This window comes from Amborella trichopoda, chromosome 4 (genome assembly GCF_054954075.1).
Source record: "Amborella trichopoda isolate Santa Cruz 75 chromosome 4, AtrichopodaSantaCruz75HAP2 v2.0, whole genome shotgun sequence".
NCBI lineage: Eukaryota > Viridiplantae > Streptophyta > Magnoliopsida > Amborellales > Amborellaceae > Amborella > Amborella trichopoda.
Window position 1 is genome coordinate 5,316,687 of NC_142339.1, and position 20,791 is coordinate 5,337,477.

Consider the following 20,791-nt stretch of genomic DNA (forward strand, 5'->3'; position numbering starts at 1 on the left):
ATAGAAATCCACTATACCAATGAAAGTTACATCAAATATTTTGGAACAAACCTCGACAAAAACCTTAATCGAGCAAACTCTTTGAACTTGCTCTCCCAAACAGCACCATGCCGATCTCTCATCTCTATTCTATAAGTAGACCACTGTCTAGAAAGAGAACAACTTTAAGAGCAAACGAGATTTTATCTCACTAAAATATAAAACAACCCAAAATCTCCATGGGAACCGCTTCTTTACAAGAAACCAACCTTTTACTCTATAGGAGTCTTCATGGGGCATCATCAATGTTTCGCTTCATATGAAGCTCTCCTCTATCTATGAGAAAATTGCATCTTATGCACAGGAGGCTCTAACTCTCTCTTTAGAAAAACCATCATTCCTCTATGGTGATCCAAATAAGGCACATGAATTCTCTATACGTTCATCCCATATATATAAGATTAAGAGTCTATAGTCAATAATAACCTTCTTATTGATACTACATATATCTCAAAACCACGAGATAAATCAAAAAGTCCTAATCATTTTGGATTTCTATTTCCTTTAGGAAACTTATCAATATCAATCTCAATCCTACATAATATGAGAATATCTCAATCCCACAAAATATGAGAATTTCTCAATCAATCCCACAAAATATGAGATTTCCTCATGTGGATGATTTTGGATAGCACTAAATCCAATACTAATCACCTCAAAGGAACAACTTCATTAACTTCACAAGCTGAATCACCATATCATTCAGTATACACAACAACAACATGAAATAAAGGGGTAGATTACACTAAGTCGATTTGGTAAGTGTAATCCTCACCACCAAAAAAGATATTTGGCTTTTCAGAGATCCAATTTAAAGCCTTTAAATAACCGAATCCAAACAACCTTAAGAACCCTCCATCAGTGATGGGCATCCCAATACAAGAGATAGGATGCCCCTTCGTGTGGTGGATTAACACCTCAGTTATAAATAACTATTTAAGTGATTTTCTATTTTATCATCTTTTCAGGAGGGTTGGCAACGAGATGGGCTTGGGCCAAGCCAGCCCAGTCCAAGTCATTTTAGGGCACGCCTAGGCTTGACCTGGGCTAAAGGGGCCCTTGCCCAAGCTTGGGTAGGGTCACATTGGGTAGGTCAGGCCCAATAGATTCAAAAGAAAAAAGAGAAAAATAAGACTGGGCCGCGACAACCTTGTAGTGGCCCTAGTCCTGGGCATTGGGCTGTGGTGGCTCGTCCAGACTCAGCCTTTAAGTATATTTTGTGGTCTAGATCCTTGTTTTTGATATTCGAGCTACAAACCAATTACTACTACTTTTCACTTTGTTGAAACTTAAGATTTAAAGAATGGAATTATGCAAAGAAAAAAAGGAAAAAAAGAAAAGAAAAGCGAGACTGAAGAAGACTAGAGAGAAATCCCATCTATCATATTTTCTTGGCTTGATTTGAGTTTGTAACTGTGGGTTCGACTTTGTAATTCCTAATAATGAGTACTTGTAATTTTGTGATTCCTAGTAATGACTACTAAGTTCTAGTTGTTGGATTTGGTGCTATCCAAAATCACCCACATAAAGAAATCTTATATTTTGTGGGATTGATTGATATTGATCCATATTATGTGAGATTGAAATATCCTCATATTATGTGGGATCGCTATTAACCAATTAGATATTATTTAGGAGTTGGTTATTGGGATGAGTTCTATTTGGATTATGATGAACTTGAAGGTCATATTTAAAGAAATAAAGATTAATTTCCCATAAAAGAAGAAATAGAAAGGCTCATCAGGTGAGCCTTTTTTAGTGAGTCTCCTTTCTCTACATAATGAGCTATTTTTAGAGAGAGAAGGTGTGCCCTATTTAGGTCATTATATAGGAATGGTGGTTCTTCTGGAGAAAGATGAAACGTTAACCTCATGTGCATAAGATGCGATTTCTTCTTAGAGAGAAGAAAGATTCTTTTAGATAGAAAAATTGTAATAATGCCTCTTTTAGATTCTTGAAGATTGAAAGACTTGTTTGTTTCATAGAGAAACTGTTCTCATTGATATTTAGGGTGGCTTCCAATTTAGTAAGAGAGAAAGTTAGTTTCTCGTTGCTCTCACGTCTCTATCTGGTGCTGTCGATATTGCCAGAAGTAAAGAGAAGGAATTGAGAGTTGTTTAAAAGAGCTTTCTCGACTTGGGATTTTTGTTGAGGTATGTTCTAAAATCTTTGATGTAACTTTCATTGGTATAGTGGTTTTATGTTTGTTGTGCCTATGGATGTAGCCCTCTTGGGTGAACCACGTAAATCTTTGTGTTTTTGTAAATTTTTGTGTTCTTGTTGTATGTATTTCATGATTTATTTCTCATATTTTATTTGCTAAATATTAACCCATCGAGTTTAGAGCTTCTGTGCACAACAAGTGGTATCAGAGCACAACACTAACTACTTAAATAAGCTATGAGCTAAGGTATCCTTGGTTCGTGTTAAATTGTTTTCCAAAAGATATTTTCATGTAACAAATTCTCTCGTGCGGTTAGGTATGAGGATACTTTCACTCCAATTAACTATCAATTGATATGAAAAGATGCACTGGATCAATTAGTATGCAAATATTTGCTCATTTAACATATGAAAGAGTATTTTTTTTTGGAAAAATTACGTATATATTCGTTATACTTTCCGTTATGATCAAAATACTAAATACTTTTCGTTATTACTGGAATGTCTGTTTTTTTCATTTTATAACGATTTTTTTAAAAAAAGACATTTGTACCCTTTTTCGGTTGATCAACAATCGAAAATGGCCCCGATAGTTTTACGGTTCATCTTTTTTGCTCTCTACGTCTGTGCTATGTGAATGCTTAAAAAAGAGAGTTTTACCCATTTTCGGTCTTTGAACAACCGAAATGGTCTTAATTTCAGATGTTGAACAATCGAAATTAGGACTGTGTATTCTAGCGACCTTTTGGAAACACAGTCCTAATTTCGGTTGTTGAACAACCGAAAATAAGAAATTTTCGGTTGTTCAACATCTGAAAATGTCTTGTTTTCGGTTCTTGAACAATTGATAATAAACATGAGGTTAAAAATTTGAATTGTCATTTTCGGTTGTTCAAGAACCGAAAACAATAAATTTTTGGATGTTAAACAAACGAAAATGTCTTAATTTCGGATGTTGAACAACTGAAATTAGGACTGTTTATTCCTGCAAGCTTCTGGAAAGTGTAGGTCTAATTTCAGTTGTTGAACAACCGAAAGTAGGACATTTTCGGTTGTTCAACATCCGAAAATGTATTTTTTTCGGTTCTTGAACAACCGAAAATAGACATGTTAAATATTTGAATTATCATTTTCGGTTGTTCAAGAACCGAAAACAAAACATTTTCGTTGAATAACAAAAAATGTCTCAATTTAGGATGTTGAAAAATCGAAATTAAGATTGCGTATTCCAGCAAGCTTTTGAAAACACAGTCCTAATTTCGGTTGTTGGACAACCGAAAATGGATAAAACTCTCTTTTTTAAGCATTCACATAGCATAGACGTAGAGAGCAGAAAAAATGAACCGTAAAACTATCAGGGCCATTTTCGGTTGTTAAACAACCGAAATTCTAGCCATTTCGGTTGTTGAACAACAGAAAAGGGGTGAAAATATCTTTTTTAAAAATATCATGAAGTAAAAAAAAAAACATTTCAATAATAATGAAAAGTATTTGGTAATTTGATAATCACAAAATATAACATATATAATGTATATATATATATATATATAATTTTTTTTTCCATTGAAGATATTTTTTGGAAAACATTTACACGCGAACCAAACGTGCTTCGTGTTGTCGTGACGTGAGTCGTGAACCAGGGAAGAACCAAGAAGCCCGTTTGTTGAATCTTCATCGTACATTAGAGAGAGAGAGAGAGAGATTGTAGAGAGAGAAATGGTGGGAATTGCGGCAGCGAACGTAATGTCTCATCTTCTCTCTACAACTACGCATCCTCTTTCTCTCACTACCTTTCACTCAAACTCTTCACTGGTAATGTCCCCAAATCCTCATTATGCTCCCCCTCCCTCTAACATTTCTCTCTCTTTCTCATGACAAACGTTACACAGTTTTTCCTAAATTCACGAGTAATCAGCTGCGTTTATTGATTGATTTTTTATTACCAGGCTCTCAAAATAGGAGGTGGCCGTCGTCTTCTACGTCTCAGGGTTGCTGGTTCTTCACTTGCTGCGGTCTCTGGGAACCTTACTGGTAACTTTCCCTCTCTTCGAAACAATCTTGAGAGAGAGAGAGTGAGATGCTTTTTGTTTTTCAAAGAATTTGAGATCCCCCCGTTTCCTCTCTCTCTAGCTACTTCGAATTTTCAGTCTTTCATATTTATGGTACTGATTTTTAGCTCTTCTAGTTTTTTATTCTTGTGAAATTTGGGTGGTTTCATTTTTTACCTCGAATGAGTTTCCTTTTTGAATTATCGGAACCTCTCTATCTCTCGACTTCTATTCTTTGGAATTTTGTTTATTGGCATAGTATCTCTGCTCAATTTCTTCTCCTTTTGTATCTGGAAATAAAGGAAGTTATGATCCTGAACTTCGATCCGTGCTTGAATTGGCAACCGATTCAGAACTATACGAATTGGAGGGCATTCTTTTTGGTCCAAGGTGGGTTCTCAGAACACCATATTTAAATTTCTTTTGGTTTTTTTCTCGTTTACTTATAATGAACGCACCGATTTGCTGCATGTAACCTGGATAAATAAAATCACGAATGGGACTGGAAAACTGTTATTAGATAAAATTTAAAATCAATGGAAGTATTCCGCAAGTTGCCCATTCAAATAAAAATCATTTACTTCTTTGTACTTCCCTTTTGTCTTTTCCATCGCTTTTGAATTAATGATAGAAAGTTACTTATCAAGTTCTGCACTCTTATGCTCGGTATATGAGGTAAATCATGTGTGTGCATTTATCTGTGCTGAACTGGTTTTAGTTCTGTTATATATTATCAAATTCTCAAAGTTAAACCTGTAATGGGAAGTAGAAAATCATTCTAACAAGAAGTAACATTTTAGAAATGAATTTTGGATGGTATTATTATTACTTTTTTATAGATACTTTGTGAAAGTGAGAAATTTTTCATGAGATGAATGAAACTAAAGAAAGAGAAATTTGCAGGGTTTGTGATCGATTTATCTTCTCTCATTGATTTACAGCTACTTTAGTCCTTTAATAAAATCAATTGCAAATGGAGGTGGAGCCGATGGTTTTGTGCTTGGAGAAGACCAAGATGCAAGGGAAGAATTAATAGATATACTTGAGTCTAGATTCTTGTTTCTAGCAGCCGATGCCAAATCTACATTAAGGTAAATAGCCACTCTCTGTATGGAACGCTTGCATTGTTAACCTTTTGTAGTTTTTGATTCATATATATTGATTCGCTTTGGCAATCTTCTGAATGTAGAGCTTCATGGTTTTTTTTCAAGTTTTTGGGTCTACAACATTGTTATTGTTTACCATAAATAATTGGATGATTTCTGATTTGTTTTTTTGTTTAACTGTTCTTTGTTTATGGAAGGGGTTGGAGGCCTTCATATAGAAATGTCTTGCTTGGTGTGAGGAGAAAGCTAAATGTTCCTTGTTCTAATAAATTATCAACAGAGGATTTGGAGGCAGAGATATTTCTTCATTTATTGCAAGAATATGTGAGGTAATAGGTTATAAACCCATTTCAAGGATAACTTCTAAAAAGTCTTGCTTGTTTATCGGAAAAGATTACTGGGTCTCTTTATTGGCCATGCGCTGAAGTCAAGATTGCTTGCCCTTGCTACAATTCTGAGGTTTGGTTGATGTTTATGTGGTAGCTTTTACATTCCCAGATATATTGTCGTAATGAGAACGTGCCATATTTGTAACAGCCTCCACCATTAACTTCCTTTTCACTTAGCTATAAATGTATCAACTCACAACTCATATATGTAATTTGTTCTTAGAATTACTCTTGGATGCGTTATATCATTTTCTTTGGATTATTAAGGAAATTTATTATTATGATATTATAACACTTTCACTTATGCAAGTAACAGTACGCTTTGTTTTTGGTCCCCTCATTTATATGATGGATTTAGTGGAAATTCACAATTTGTCTCATCTGCAGTGAAGATGCAGAGGTGAACTCTCTCCCTTGGGATGACCCTAAATTTTCCAATATTCGTCCTGATGGCCCTTGGCGGCGTGGGCTAAGTCAGTTGAAGCTGCAGTTGCTTGCTGCATTGAAAGTTGGAGCTGAGGAGCTTACTTCAACGATGTTGAAGGTTGGGTTTGTCTTGTGCTCATAACTGGACTCTAAAATTTGTTCTATTGATTCATTTATCAAATCTGCTGACTATATTGATGTCTTTAAAAATAGGGAGGTGGAGTTCTGACATTCGCGAAGATTTCTCAGTTGGTAAGCAGAAAGGCGATACAATTTGGTTCATGTTATAACTTTTTGTTATTGATATGATATGATGCACCTTCCTTGCTAGTTAGCAAGGAGATTATCTGGAAAGATGCTAATGGAGGCTGCCAACTATCAGATAAAACAAGAAATTATCAAGAAGGTATCCTGAACGGTAGAGATTGAGTATGCCATATTTCTATTTGTGTTTCTTTACAAATAATTTGGGCAGTATATGTTATTTGGACACACTTTATGGTTTCACTATCTTTTAATTGTTATGTGTGAATTTTTCCTTATTTTCTGATCCGCTGACCTACCTAATTGCATGTCTATGTTTAATGTCGTGCATTTCAAGCTTGCTTTTAGGGACATCCTTTGTTGGCCATGGGGGTATTTTTAAGCCAACAAAAAAAAAAAAATTTATTACTAGTTTGGAATATGGAAATGTAGTCCTTTTTCATCGATGATTGGAAGTGACAACTCACTTTGTTTGGAGGTTATTTTGTGGCTGCTCTTTAGTTATGTATGATTTGAACTTGATATAGTCTGCTCTCTCTTTGACCACTAATTATTGTAATCGAAATGGACTGGCCATTGATGATTCCTATTTCCTTTAGGGTGGACAATTGGCAGCTGTTAACTTAGAGTCTAGATTGGCACTGCTTGCTGCAAGACAGGTGATTCTGCTACCTTCAATCTTTTACTGTCTGGCGTGGGGTTTGACACACACACACACACAAAAAAAAAACATATACATCCACAGGCATCCATCCACACACAGGGACACACACATATATCTTTTATTTTTTTTTGTGAAACTTTTAACATTCAGGCACACATACATGATTTTTGTATTGATGTTTAAAGGCTTTTATATTATACTTTGTTTTTTATTGATCAGGCTTTCTTATATTCATATGCATATACATATATACATACATACATACATACTTACATACATATCCATGCACATTTGTGCATGCGTGCGCATGCTGTGTGCATGCAGGGAGGGGGAAAGGGAGAGAGGAGGGATATATGATAATGTAATACAAACTAGCATTCTGACATTTATGATCTAGTTAACTGGTGTTCAAGTATTGATGCTTTGTCCTAATTAAAGTGTCTTTTGTTTCTTTGACGAGTCAGGGCGTTGCTTGTGCGGCATCAAGGTACCTTGGGCTTCGCAGCTTGATGATGTTACTTGGTCCAGTGTATGGCTCTGTTCTTCTATATTCACAATTTAACACAACATAAATCTTGGCATGGAATAGACTCAACAGGCTGGTGAATGGCGTTTTGTAGTTGTTCTTTTTGATGTGATGTGCTCAGATAGACCCTTGTTCTGTTAATGCTTTGTTACAGCTAAAGAAACAACTTAATAGTTTTGATATGTCTATGTTTAGATTGCAGTATATATGTTATCTAATAATGTTTATTTCGAGAATGGTTGTTGTGAAATAGTTTAAGGTGGCTATTGGCTTTTAATCCACATGCTCCTTGATGAAGAAAAAGCTCGGCCTCCATTGTTCACATGATTCATCAAAATGCAAGACATCATTGTGATAAACTTTTCATATTGCATGCTGATCTATGTGCTTAAGCTCTCTAAACTAGTGAGATTTTGTGCACATTTGTTTTTGTAAAGTGCATTCCATGGATGTGAACCCTGTGTTATATGTGGATGAAGTGAGTGTATGTATCATGCATATTTTCTTGGACTTACATGATGCACCTTTTGGTTAGTATATATAAGGTGATTGTAATATAAGAGGTCTCCCGTGCATCATGTTACATATTTTTTGATGTGGTATTTTGTGCTCATATGATTCGTGTAATATGGTCCAAGAAGGGTGAAGACTTTAAACTTTCCCTTAACCCATTCCAAGCCTGGGTAAAGGAGGTGGGTTGTGTTAGGTAGGCAGCCAACGTAGAGCTTTGCCAAAACTTTTCCACGATTCATGCAATAGATTTAGTGTGCTTGTAAGAGATGTACATGCATGTAGAAAGGTGTCCCACATATGCTACTCCTATTAGTATTGAGGAATGAAATTTCATGTGCTTGTGCAGTTGGTATCCACTTGGTGTCCTTCCAGAGTACTAGATGTAAATCGGATAGGCAACACTTTAGGAACCACTAGGGTTTCAGCTTGTCAAGCATAGGAAAACACTGTTGTGGGAAGTTCGCATTGTGGCCATATGGCAATTGGATATAAGGTTAGTGGAATAAATGATTTGGCTTCATATAAAGTACTCCATGCATATGCGATGTTGCATATTTACATTCATTCTGGCTCTCGGTCAAACATTATCTGCAATATCCTGAGATGCACACCAATATACAAAATAGTCAGACTCTCTTTTATAGGGTGATTGGTTCTGAAAAGGTTCCTGGCAAGGAGTGCAACAAAGACTTTACATGACAATCCTCATAATATCAGATGAACATTCTAGGCTGTCTACCTACTTTTTCACGTAACAATTCTATGAATTTATTCACTGCACATTTTGTGGTCAAGTTTTAAGTTGACATGAATACATGCTTGGTTCTTGGCTTGACATTGATGTTATTATGTAATTCATATTATGGAAAGTATTTCTAATCCCTTTTTTTCAACTTTTTAGGGCTAACATATAAAATATGGTATTTTTAGTTACCAAGAAAAGAAAAATTCTATTACATAAGAAAGAATATCAACATCAGTGTTTTTGATGCTGCATAGTCATATTTGAGGTGCTTCTGAGAAGTCTGTACCAGCCGATTAAAGGGAATCATTCTGCTGGGTTTATGCAGGCTCTGGGGAACTTTTCTAGCTGATGTTGTTATTCAAATGATTGGCACGGACTATTCAAGGATCTTACGAGCTATTTATGCATTTGCCCAGGTCATGTGATATTCTTTAAGGAAATTTTATATGGTACCTGAAACATCTGCATGGATCATGCAGGCGGTTCAGATGCTTAAATGTCAGGAGAGTATCTGTACATGTCAAATATTTTTGGGTGACTACATCCACCATTTTACCTTTCTGACCTCCCTTACAGTTATGTACCTCAGATGGAGAGTATAGTAGTCTTCAGAAAATAATTGACATATCAAAGTTGTCTTAGCAATTGTAATTTTTTACCGCCTGCATGATCAATGCATGTCCCCCAGTTACTCTGCTTGATATTTTCTCATATTGCAATTGTAACAATGGTTTTAAAACTCTTGGACTCGGCAAGGTGCTGAGTATGAGTTGGAACCGGCCAAACTTGGCTGGTCGATACCTAATTTTTGGATTCTATAAGTTGTACAGACTCGGTCGAATCTGTACGGATGACTCAGACTGGGCGACCCTGCTGAGTCCCGAGTCTGAGCCTTGTTTCTGAACATTGATTGCTACTGCAAGGCCCTTACATGAATATGAAGGTGCTACATAGATTTGAGAAATGCTATTTGATTTCCCAATCATAGCTGATTCTTATTCAACAGATCCGTCTTACTCGTACATATGGGTGGACATCGAGCAAAAAATCTATAGCACGTTATCACTAAGGATTTGGACTGTGAGCTTACTAAAGTATCAGACCCTCATCATTATACTTTTGGCAAGGTCAGGAGTTCAGTTGTGTGTGCTTCCTGTGAGAATCATTCATGACTACCATGTTATTTTCTCCTTTTGCCAAATTATGTATTCTTTTCCTTGTATTGTTTTGAACAAGCATTAATTCGTTAACATGTCATTTTCTCCTCTCTTGGTTTCGTGATTTGTTTTGAATAACTTATAATTCATTTATGGAAATACTCTGGGAAAAGACCAAGCCAGATGTGTCCCCTAAGCACTGGACGGTTGGTTTTTAGTAAATGTTGAGGATCTTTCTCATACTATATATCCAGGATAAGGAATTTTGCTTCTTTTCTTTTTCTTTTTAAAGAATTCTTTTGTATGATGATCCCTTGGGATTTCTATATTCAAATTTCTCTGTATTTACAGCGGTAATATCAATCTTTGAAGTAGGGTTGTTTCATGTGATGTGTGGCTGCCATTGACCCTGTATAGGAACAAGAACAAACTGAAATTTAGCGGAAAGGTACACCGTACATGACTGGGTTGACCTCAGAGAGAGAGAGAGAGAGAGAGAGAGAGAGAGAGAGAGAGGCATTGTGAGTTCTTGGTTCTGGTTCAAATGCCCTGTGTAAGAAGAATTTCAAATTGTCAAGAACTGTGGAAAGGTGATATTGAGGAGTTGGGGGAAAGAGGGGTTGTCGTCCAGGAATAGAGATGTTTTTGTGAAATTCTGTTTGGGTACTTGGTGATGGCTCCTTCAGATTTCAGTTTCTATTGGTTCTACCTTATTTACTTTCCTCTTTACTTGAAATAGAATGCTCTTCTTCTCAGTCTTCACAATTACTAGTTCATTTTGCCTTAAGAGGATCCTACTTTCACAAGTAAAAAAAAACGTCAAGTGGTTTGAGCTAAAAGTTCTGATCCTTTCCTATTGCTTTCCTTAATGGGTACGGTTTAGGGATGCACCTGTTACGGTGAGTCCACCCTACCAAAATCCATCTTGGAGATGGATTTTAGGTCCAAATTTTTGTAGTTCTATCATCTAGATCTCCATGATCAATCTGAAATTCTGTATTTTTTTGTTTTTTTGTTTTTTGCTGTTTATTTTAGTTTCTCAAATATCATATTCGCACTTTCCTGGAGCTCCAAAATACATGAATTTGAGACAAAAACCAGTGATTTTTTATGTGTTTGAAGTCCTAATTCCCTTGAAAAAAAGTAGTAATATTGTGACTCACCATATTATTTTCCTTAATTCATCCACAATGGGCTCCTCTCGCTCTCTATAAAATTTGGAATCCTTGTTTTTGTTTTCATGGGGTCCTCTCACCGTCCACACACACTACCAAATACATGGAAAAAAGTTACAAATGCTTGGCACAAGTGCTGGGGGTTTAATTATGCCAAAATAATCAAAATACCCATTTGAGATAAATATCAAAATACCCATTTGAGAAGTTATATTGTTTAATTTAATTTTAAAATACCCATTAAAGACACATGTTCATGAGCTGGAGTAAGTGTCAAAATTGTAAAATTCTAGATTGTGCGTCTTTCATGGGTATTTTGATAAATTTCGCTTTAATTATATTTCGATGCATTCGCATTTCTAGCAGGTAGTGAGGTTATTAACAAATTACGCATCTCTAATTTTTTGAAGTGTGAATATACACTTGGGAACATGTTTTATACCTTCCTCCTTATACGAGAGAGCTATTTAGGAGGATTTGTCATGGAAGTTTGGGATCCACCTATGGTTTGATCTATCTTGCTAAATAAATGGATTTGAAGTTCTTAAACAATTAGATTTGATTGTCTTAAAAAGTTGGATGGTTATTTTGTTAGGCAAACAGTGTGCTTGACCTTTTCTCTTCTTTTGAGATTTGGTTGTTAATTGGTCTCCCACAAATACTGGTATATTGGGTTTTAGTCGAAGGAGTGAATGGAGGAATTGCTCCTGCATGTATAGAATCTTCTGATTATTTTTAATAGGGTGTAGTTGCATAAAACTGCAACCTTAAACAATCAAATTGGTGTCTACAATTCTTAGAATGGTGTGGCAATCTATTTTTATCTTTAGTTATAATATTTTAAACTGCAAAAATGATTCAAATCTATAAACGTATGAAAAATCTTGAAAATGAACAGTCCATATACTGTGTTGCAAGATTTTTTTGTTTTTTAAGTCTAGATATCTATTTTTTTCTTTATATATATACATTTCGATGTCGAGATGATCAATTCAATGTTTTTCTAGCATCAAAACAACATTTCTTTTTAAGATTTTAGAATTGCACCTTAATTCTACATTTTAAGGTCAATCAAAGTAAGGTGTACCTTCAAACTTCGTCATGAGATGCTATTTTGGTGTCTACAATTAGTAGAATGGTGTGGCAATCTATTTTTATCTCTAGTTATAATATTTTAAACTGCAAAAATGATTCAAATCTATAAATGTATGAAAAATCTTGAAAATGAATAGCCCAAATATTGTGTTGCAAGATTTTTTTTATTTAATAAGTCTAGATATCTATTTTTTCTCTATATATTTAAGGTCAATCAATGTAAGGTGCACTTTCAAACTTCATCGTGAGATGCTATTTTGGTGTCTACAATTCTTAGAATGGTGTGGCAATCTATTTTTATCTCTAGTTATAATATTTTAAACTGCAAAAATAATTCAAATCTATAAACATATGAAAAATCTTGAAAATGAACAGTCCAGCTATTGTGTTGGATGATTTTTTTTTTTTTTAAGTCTAGATAACTATTTTTTTCTTTATATATAGACATCTCGATGTTGAGATGATTAATTCAATGGTTTTCTAGCATCAAAGCAACATTTTTTTTAAAGATTTTAGAATTGCACCTTAATTCTACATTTTAAGGTGTCAACCTAATATAAACTTTTCCCTTTTCCCATTTGAAATCATTGAGGCCGCGTAATCTTGAGTTAGAATAATTGATAGAGCATGGTTATTCTTAGTGGTTCACAAAGGAAAATATTTAGAATTCGAACTAACTTGTGTTTAATTTGATTTTTTTTTAGTAGATCAGTGTGGTAGGAATAGAACTTAAGATGTACCATTGCTTAACGTGTCAACTGCTAACTACTCAAGCTCCAACCCTATTCTTGTGAACAATTCAAATTAGTAAGCATTAAATGACCCCATAACCATCAAATTTGTAGAAGTAAAAGACCTTGACTCACTACAGTCTTATTGGCCATGGTTTTATATCTCTCCATCCCATATATCCTCCAAAGTCTTAAAAGGTCCTTCAGGCGTTACATACTTCTCAGCACGAGCAAACTTCATTTGAGGAATTTCACCAATTTTGTGCAGCTCCTCTTCATTGAGCTCCCAATCAAATATTTGGAGGTTCTCCTTCAACCTCTCCCTTTTGAAGCTCTTTAACACCAGTGTTACCCCTTGCTGAAATCCCCATCTCAAACAAACCTGCAGAACCCATTCTATATTCCTCATGTTTTGGGGTTTTGAATGAAATGCATATTGAAAATAAGAAAATTAAAGATGTCGCAGCAAGAAAATGTTTATATAAGGTCGCAACCTTATACTATTGAAGTAAGGTGCACTTTAAAAATCAACACAAGATAGTTTTTCGATATTTGAGAAACCTCCAATTGACATCTCGATCTCGAGAAGTATAGAAATAAAGAAAATAAAAAAAGAAGTTCAAATTCAAAAAATAGTTCATCTTATAACATTGTTATTGGGACCGTTTATTTTCAAGATTTTTAAGTGTTTACTTTTCTGCTCGATTTGTATCATTTTTGGAATTCTGAATTTTATAACTAAGGATGAAAATAGATTTTCAAGCCATCATAAGGTCTCCGACATTAAAACAACATCTCCAAGTAAAATTTAGAGGTGTACCTTATTGCTATAGTATAAGGAGTCAACCGTATACAAACCTCACCCGTCACAGGTATGCACAAGATATAAACTTGTACATGCATCATATTGTTACTCAATCATTACCCTTTCTATGCTATGTTCCAGTGGGAGTATACTGTCAACTTGCTCCCTCGTTGGAGCCTTAGGAAGATCTTTCTGATTTGAAATTATGGGATCTACTTAAAGTCATGAGATGGTTATTTTTGGGAAAAAAGAAAAGAAAAAGAAGATATTAGGATCTGGAATTAGCAGAGCTTTTAGATCTTGCTTTCCAAAAGTTGGATAGTCTATGTTCAATTTTAGGATTTTTGAGGCTTACAAAGAGTATGTTTTGATTTTTTTTTTTTTTTTTTTCTCCATTTCTTTTACGTTCATTGCTAAGTTGAAGTATACATGCCGAAAATTTGGGATCCTAAAAACCAAAAGTACTCCTAAGATAAGTCTTGCCTGAGGGAGCAAGTGGATAATGTGCTTCTGTGTGAGCAAGAAATGATTTTAGCAAATAGAGAAATACATACCTGCGCAAGGCTCTTTCCTTTGGCCTGAGCTATTTCTGTGAGAAGCTCACAATCCAAAACTGCATTGGGACCCCAGGTGACTCCTCCCCCTCCCAAAGGAGAAAATGCTTCCACATGGATACCTTTGGCTTCACAGAAGCCTCTCAGTTTCCTCTGCTGCCAAAATGGGTGCATTTCCACCTGAAAAACTAGACCCTTACAATATTAGTGACCTCCTTTAGTAAAGTGAATGTTAGAATTTCCATTTGAAAATTTTTCCACATCTTCCATTTTGATCTTCCTACATTATGGTAAGAGCTTATTATAATTAGAGTGCTGCCCTCCAATCTAGTCTAGTACAGTACCTTTGGCTAGACATGAATTTCCTGAGGACTTGCATGATGCTAAGAGGCGAAGATAGATACAATAGCCCCTTTTTTTAAGGGTGTGGTTTCTATAAGGTTGCAACATTGAATAATTCAATTAAGGCGCACCTCCAAATTTTATCATAACATGTAATTTAAGTGTAAAAATTCTTAGGATTGTTTCAAAATCTATTTTCATATCTAGTTATAAAATTTTAAACTCCAAAAATGGTTAAAATCAAGTTGATCTATCAACATATGAAAATCTTGAAAACAGACAGTGTAGATGATATGTTGCAAGAAGCTCTATTTTTGAGACTCAAAATCCCTTTTATTTTTATTTTTATATTCATACATCTCAATGTCAAGATGATCAATTAGAGGGTTCTTCAACATTAGAACAACCCTTTTCGATGGATTTTTGAGCTGCATCTTCTATACATTTTTTCTTTTTTTTAATAGTTAAAAGTTAATTAAAAGTGAAATCAGGAAAAAAAGAAAAAGAAAAAAAGAGATATTTGGATATCAAAAACGAGGGAAGGGAATAAGGGGAGGATCAATGAATCGCGTCCTTGTTGGATGCTTCTTCGTAAGGAACAAGTAGAATGTTAGAGAACACGTGTATTCGGTGGGACTTTTAAAATTAAATTAAAATATAAGTACAATGTTAAAGAACACATCTCTTAGATGAATTTGTATGAATTTCCTTTGAATTATTGATCAATGATGTGATATTTGTCCTTGTAGATGGATAGCTCTTTTCAACTACGCCATGACACTACTTGTCTTTTGCTTTTGTATTTGATTCCAAGGAAATGGAGACTTATTTTCTTTCTAATGTTCGGGTTTCGAAATTGGGGACACTGGATACCATTTTGTTAAATTTATTTGTGATATCGGGAACTAAATAGAGACTAATTTAGATGTATTTGGCGAAGATTGGTGAGTGTTTTTTGCTACGATAACTAATTCTGTGTTTTCTTCTTTTTTTGAATTATTTAAATTTCCCACTTTGCAAATCAGTTTTTTTTAAATCCATTTCTTTTACATTTTTAAGCTTATTTTAACCTTTTAAAATTGTTTAGGTATCAATTTGTTTTTACATGTTTTTCACTTTTCAAAATATTTTTCTATTGCTTTTTATTTTTTAATGCTAAACTGGACTCGGCCAAGTAACTCACCTCAGCCAGGGAGGGGTGAGTCCTTTGGCTGGGACGAGTCCCGATTCATTGATCAAAATCATCTAAAAACATATCTCGAACTAAAAAATTGATGTTTTCTATAAACACCAACATTTATATTTTTAACATTCTTTTATAAGGTATTTTTTTGATGTTTTGTGAGTTGCCTTGGCACTGGCCACTTCCCAGCCTCGGCCACACGTCGAGGCTTAGTTACTCGGCCGAGTCCAGCTACATGGTTTAAATATCACAATTTCTTAAGGCAACAAAAAAATCTGTGTGCGTGTGCGCGAGCACACGAGTAGAGTGTGCATGGCTCCTAGGAGCCAGTTTGAAGAGACCCACCTGGTTAACTGCAGGGGGAATGGTGGCAATGGCCAGCAAATCTTGTAGCTTCTTGCATGAGAAGTTGCTGACTCCAATGGACTTGGTGAGTCCCATTTTGCAACACTCTTCCATGGCCTTCCATGTCCCTTCCAAATCAATGGGGAGAATTTCTTCTTTTCCAAACTCTGCTGTCTTTGATCTTGCTGGAAAATGAATGAGGTACAAATCCAAATACTCTACTTGCAATCGCCTGAGAATTGGGTTAAAACGTAAATCCTGAAAATGTTCAACTCGGATATGCATCGGAGGCATAACCACCCCTTCTAAAGATGGGTGGTGGAGATGAGGCATAGATCGATGGGGTACTTCCATCATTGGAACTTGGTCTCATCTCTGCCATCCATCTTGAGAAGAAAGAGTGGATGCCCCAAATGATGTACTGTATATCATAGACACAAGACACAGTTAGCAGACCCCAAAGGATATTAGTGGAAGTGGTTTAAAAGGACCGAGGTCTGGACTCGCTAGGGTCTTGAGCTTGAGTCAAGTCTATAGACTTCCTGAGTTTGTCTGAAACTCGGTCGAGTCTTAAAACACAATAATAAAATTTTAGAAACCGGCAAAACAGGTTCAAATATGTTTGGTTATGGAGTTCGCGGCCTGTTGAGAGCACATAAACTAGACTGAGTTAGACTAGTTGAGTTCTGCTTCACTTAATTAAGAAAGGCTAGACCCAAACTAAGACACTAAAATGGTAAAGTGCAGTCTTTTAGAACACGGATCAAAAGTGTGGGTTGGCCATCGGCTTTCGGGTATTTGTTTGATGATCAGATTTCAAATTCATCAAACATAGAAAACATGGTTTTCTCCTCATGTTTAAAGAGAATGGGACTGATTCCGATCTCCAGAACCTGGCAACCCTCAAAATCAGTTTTAAAATGGTGATTCCTAATCCAAATCGGCATTTCTTCAAACATTGGTTAAGTATGTCATGAAAGTGCTAAAATGGAAAGGAAGGGCTGACATTACTTCAGTGTTTCGCGAAGGGCCAGCAAGACTCCCTCTGGATATGCATCAGTGGTCCAAAGCTTGGAGGTGATGAAGAGGTCGGCCCGAGACCGGAGAACACCTGTAACGAGGGCTTGGGCCACAGCTTCACCAAGGTCTCTCTCTGACTTATAGACACTAGCAGTGTCAAAGTGCCTGTAACCCACCATCATAGCCTCTAGGATGGGGCCTTTTATGGATACATCTTCACCAAAGGGAGTTTTGGAAGTGCCCATAGCCACAAGGGGCATCTTGTGCCCTGAGTTTAGCACCACAAACCTCATGTCTTCTTCCCCCATCAGTCAATACAAACAACTGAAATGTATCACAAGAACAGAGCATTAAACAACCGCCATGCCCTTTGAAAAGTGGATCATTATGCTATGCTATGCTATATGCATGTATTATTAAAAAGGTTAAACGTAGTAGACTCTCGGGTCTATGTATATCCCATAGACCCCCTCCAACTTTTAAATATCGGATCGATTCCTTCTTCCCCACTTTTTACCACTAAAACAATATTTTTTATTTTTTAAAAATTATTTACACCCTCTTGAACCAAACTTTCTAGGCATGGTTAGCTGTAATACTCTTTAGACCGCACAATCAATGCAATTACTATTTATTTTTGCCGTCCCCAGGGAAGAAAATGGCTTTGTTTTGGGCGAAAACATCCTTTATGTATCCATGATTCTCTCTCTAAAAAATTGAGATTGTTTCTCTCTTTTGAGATTTATCTGAAAACTTGAATATGACATTGTTTTTCTATCTAAAACTTAATATTTGAAATAATTTCTCTCTATAATGGTTTAATTCCAGAAAAATGCACTACAAGAGGTACTAGTTTCGATATCTAATTTTTTCTCGCGTTCATACATCTTAGCATCGAAACAACCTCCTCTAGTAAATTTTTTAAATGCTCATTAATTTGATTGTTTAGGGCCTCACTTTTATATAAACTTTTTCCTTTCACATATTGAGTATTGTTATTATTCAGATAATGAGAGAGAGAGAGATGCAATATATGGGTTTTTGCTGTTAGCGAGAGATGAAATTCATGAGTCGGGTTTTTGTAGTTCTCAACAAGAAGCATGAAATCGTGAGAGAACAAAGCATATTGAAATTCATCCATGGGTTTTTGGTGTTAGAGAGAGAGAAAGAGATGCTGCTCTTCATGGCTTTTTGTTAGAGATTTATGGATTGGATTTTTGTTTTTATTGGAGAGAGATGCAATTCATGGTTTTTTTTGCTGTTAGAGAGAGATGAAATTGTTGCTTTGAGAGAGAGAGAGGGGGAGGAAGTGAGAGAGAAACATGTTTGCGCGGAGGTGTTTGCTGTTCAAAAAGCTAAAATGTAGAGAGATGGAAATGGGCTTGTAGAGGGTGCACTCTCGAGATAGAGGCCTTGTAGTGAGAGAAACAAGAGAGAGAATACAGAGGCAGATTTTTCGCTATAGGTTGGTAGGGTGTGAGTCGGCTCTACAAGAGTAAGGTTAATAAGAAGACTAAAATAATATTTAATGAAGAGTGAGGTTTTGTATAAGGTTGCCTCATGAAAGTAAGGCGCATTTATAAAAATTATTTAAAAATGTCATTTAAGCATTGGAAACCTTAGGCTGTAAAATCTCTTTTTATTATCAGTTATAAAATTTAAAAATTTAAAAATAGTACAATATCGAGCAGATCGAGAAACATTTGAAAATAGACGGTCCAGATAATTTGTTACATGATGCGCAAGTTTTTGGAATTGGACTTCTTTTTTGTCTTCATGTCCATTCAACTCAAGGTTGAAATGCTCAGTTGGAGGGTTCTCCTATGCCGGAACACTCTCCACTGTAGGTTTTTTGAGGTGCTACTTACTTCAATAGTACAAGTTGCAACCTTATATAAACTTTTTCTTTTATTGAAATAAGGGAAAAGTTTATATAGAGCCAAAGCTCTAAACAGTCAAATTAGAGCATACCTCAAAAATTTCACTAGAAGAGGTTGTTTTGATACCCAAATATCCTCAAATTGATCATCTTGACATCAAGATGTATGGACATGAGAAAAAAATGGATTTCAAGTGGTGAAAATAATGCATCTCGTAACCCATTTTTTGGACTGTCAATTTTCAAGATTTTTAAGTTTTTATAGATATGCTCAATCTACACTATTTTTGAAGCTATAAATTTTATAATTAAAGATGAAAATATATTTTAAGGCTATCACAAAGATTTACTATATTGAAACCACATTGCTTGACACTATTTGAAGGTAGGCTTTACTTTGATTGTTTAGAGCCACGGTTCCATATGAACCGTACCCATAAAATAAAGGGTAAAATATACTCCCATACACGGTACAATAGTTTATTGTCGAGGATTGTCTACAATGAGATTATTCACCTTTTGTATAAGAGGGTAACAATTATTATTGTTCTTTAAATTTCAAAATGGATGATTGTAAGAATGTCATTCATTAGACACAGTTCCAAAAAAAATATTCTCGAATCCATGACTCAACCCAAGCCATCCAATTTGACATCTAACGAGGGAAATAGGGACCTCCTTATACCAAATGTAAATGGTCTCATTATATACACTCTCTTTGTCTAAAGTGAGGGCTTTCTATGTGACCCTACTAAGACACATAGTATATGTGAACTCTGGTCTCGGTGGTATGATCTGAGTAGTTGGCTGGGATGGCTTGAGTTATAATGTCACAAGCTAGCTATTAACCAGTAGATATTGATTAGATGGCTCATAGTTTTTTATTTTTTGATTTTGAAGTAAAATTTGGGGCATGCATATATCTAACAAGGGCGCACGTTATCAAAATAATAATAAAATATTTTGGATGACGAAAAGGTACCAAAATACCCTTGAAAATTTCAAGGGCATTTTGGTTATTTTTTTACAAAAATTATTACTTTTTTGTTTTTGTTTTTTTTTTTTTTTCAGGTTTGCCCTAATTTTATGATGGATCACACAAAATTTCATCGAATAATTTTTTGTAAAAAAATGAAAAAATAAAACAATATTTACCATGACATTGTCGTGTGAACAATCATAGCCGTTTGATTCAAATCCAACGGTTAAGAAATAGGATCACATATAATTTATATGTTGTTGGGAAAAATAAAAACATTTCCCTTGTTCGAATATATGTATTAGATAGAGAGAATCGACTATTTTACTCCAATTGCAAAGTTAGGGTATCACATGGAATTATGGGATTTACCATGCGAATGGGCATAATAGTGATTCAATATCTGTCATGAAGTGAAATGATTTTATGCTCTCGGGAGAGAATACTGTTTATTTACTCCCTTGGATAAAGCCCAATATTCTCTATATACTAGAAAAAGATAATCTCTTAAGATCGAACAACAACCTTTGAATTTTGAACTTTCCTCAGATCTGTCATGTGCCAATTTTGGAGCTCCAGGTTCAATATTTGGGAGCAGAAATGGATTTGAAGGTGATCAGAAATATTTTAGGTCCTCAATCCA

At 35.2% G+C, this 20,791-nt stretch overlaps 2 protein-coding genes across 3 annotated transcripts; one reads left to right on the plus strand and one right to left on the minus strand.

The window, feature by feature from the left end:
• The first annotated feature begins 3,767 nt into the window (after window positions 1-3,767).
• Window positions 3,768-10,312, plus strand: LOC18439251 (uncharacterized). Of its 2 annotated transcripts, none has more exons than XM_006849420.4 (12): window positions 3,768-4,014; window positions 4,149-4,233; window positions 4,553-4,640; window positions 5,192-5,341; window positions 5,554-5,685; window positions 6,133-6,289; window positions 6,385-6,423; window positions 6,503-6,577; window positions 7,035-7,094; window positions 7,564-7,628; window positions 9,209-9,299; window positions 9,890-10,312. In XM_006849420.4, the coding sequence occupies exons 1-12, from the start codon at window positions 3,919-3,921 to the stop codon at window positions 9,950-9,952; spliced, it is 1,101 nt and encodes a 366-aa protein (XP_006849483.1). In that variant the 5' UTR covers window positions 3,768-3,918; the 3' UTR covers window positions 9,953-10,312. The 2 variants fall into 2 exon arrangements, 1 of the variants encoding a protein (XP_006849483.1); XR_016053899.1 differs by having other exon boundaries at window positions 3,771-4,014; window positions 6,507-6,577.
• A 2,712-nt stretch (window positions 10,313-13,024) lies between these two features.
• Window positions 13,025-17,854, minus strand: LOC18439245 (7-acetyl-epi-neemfruitin B aldo-keto reductase). Its single transcript, XM_011626955.3, has 4 exons — window positions 17,282-17,854; window positions 16,271-16,502; window positions 14,401-14,580; window positions 13,025-13,423 (listed from the first exon to the last, which is right to left on the minus strand). Exons 1-4 carry the CDS (start codon window positions 17,596-17,598, stop codon window positions 13,199-13,201), a joined length of 954 nt encoding a protein of 317 aa, XP_011625257.1. The 5' UTR covers window positions 17,599-17,854; the 3' UTR covers window positions 13,025-13,198.
• Window positions 17,855-20,791: the final 2,937 nt, after the last annotated feature.